Source organism: Coturnix japonica, unplaced genomic scaffold (assembly GCF_001577835.2).
Source record: "Coturnix japonica isolate 7356 unplaced genomic scaffold, Coturnix japonica 2.1 chrUnrandom1340, whole genome shotgun sequence".
Taxonomy (NCBI): Eukaryota; Metazoa; Chordata; class Aves; order Galliformes; family Phasianidae; genus Coturnix; species Coturnix japonica.
In genome coordinates this window covers 3,567-5,087 of record NW_015440547.1, presented here as the reverse complement: position 1 = coordinate 5,087, position 1,521 = coordinate 3,567, and the positions used below count along the sequence as shown (strand labels likewise).

The following is a 1,521-nucleotide window of genomic DNA, read 5'->3' as shown; positions in this document are numbered from 1 at the left end:
GGGGGGGATGGGGGTCCCCAATGGTATTTGGGGGGGGGATGGGGGGGCAGTTTGTATTATTGGGTTCGGAGGGGGGTTGTATTATGAGGGGAATGGAGGTGTGTATATTATGGGGGGGGGACATGTATTATGGGGGGCCCTATTGGTATTTACTGAGTGGGGGGGCACTGCTCCTTACCTCATCCAATGGGATCAGCTTTGGTGGTAGAGGTTCATAGGATTCAGGGTCGGGTTCATGGGGGCTGTCCGGGACACTGGAATGGGATGGGGGGAGGAAGATTGTCAGCTGCCACCCCATCCAAGATGGCCGCCAACCCCAAGATGGCCGCCAACCCAAACATGGCCGCCAACCCACCCAAGATGGCCACCACCCCATCCAAGATGGCCGCCAACCCCAAGATGGCCACCAACCCCAACATGGCCGCCAACCCCAACATGGCTGCCACCCATCCAAGATGGCCACCAACCTCAACATGGCCGCCAACCCCAACATGGCTGCCACCCATCCAACATGGCCGCCAACCCCAACATGGCTGCCACCCATCCAACATGGCCGCCAATCCAAGAGGGCTGCCACCCCATCCAACATGGCTGCCACCCATCTAAGATGGCCGACACCCCATCCAACATGGCAGCCAACCCCAACATGTCTGCCACCCATCCAAGATGGCTGCCACCCCATCCAAGATAGCTGCCAACCCCAGCATGGCCACCCCCACATCCAAGATGGCCGCCAATCCCAACATGGCTGCCACCCATCCAAGATGGCCGCCAATCCCAACATGGCTGCCACTCATCCAAGATGGCCGCCAATCCCAACATGGCTGCCACCCATCCAAGATGGCAGCCAACCCCAACATGGCTGCCACCCATCCAACATGGCTGCCACCCATTCAAGATGGCTGCCAATCCCAAGATGGCCGCCAACCCATCCAAGATGGCCACCCCCCCATCCAAGATGGCTGCCAACCCCAACATGGCTGCCACCCATCCAAGATAGCTGCCCTCCTATCCAAGATGGCTGCTACCCCATCCAACATGGCCGCCAACCCCAACATGGCTGCCACCCCATCCAAGATGGCCGCCAACCCCAACATGGCTGCCACCCACCCAAGATGGCTGCCAACCCCAAGATGGCTGCCCCCCCCCAAGATGGCCGCCCCCCCCAACATGGCTGCCACCCATCCAACATGGCCGCCAACCCCAAGATGTCCGCCCCTTTCCTCACCGATCCTTGGACAAGAACAGCTCCTGCAGGATGCCCTTCTCCCTCTCTGCCTGCGTGAACCTCTCCCTGCTGCCGCTGCCCGGCACCACGAGTGGCGCAGGCAGGTCCAGCACCTTGGGGTACACCCAGGGCACCTTCTCCTCCATGGCGTCGTGGCTGAGGCGCCGCGCCGTCTCAAAGGCCTCGCGGTCCTTCAGCATCTCACGCTTGGCCGCCTCGCCAAAGTCCTTGATCTTGTTCACGTTCACTGGGGGGGGGAGAAAGGGGTTAATGGGGGGAAATAGGGGATTAAT

At 60.9% G+C, this 1,521-nt stretch overlaps 1 protein-coding gene across 1 annotated transcript in view; it reads right to left on the bottom strand.

Moving 5' to 3' along the window:
• Positions 1 to 124: 124 nt before the first annotated feature.
• PPP1R10 (protein phosphatase 1 regulatory subunit 10) overlaps positions 125 to 1,521 on the bottom strand; it is a 4,743-nt gene continuing 3,346 nt past the window's right edge. Inside the window, exons 5-6 of the mRNA XM_015851371.1 lie at positions 1,229 to 1,475; positions 125 to 254 (exon numbers count right to left, since the gene is read on the bottom strand). Of these exons, the coding sequence (XP_015706857.1) occupies positions 140 to 254; positions 1,229 to 1,475 (362 nt within the window). The 3' untranslated portion in view covers positions 125 to 139. The remainder of the gene's footprint in view (positions 255 to 1,228; positions 1,476 to 1,521) is intronic.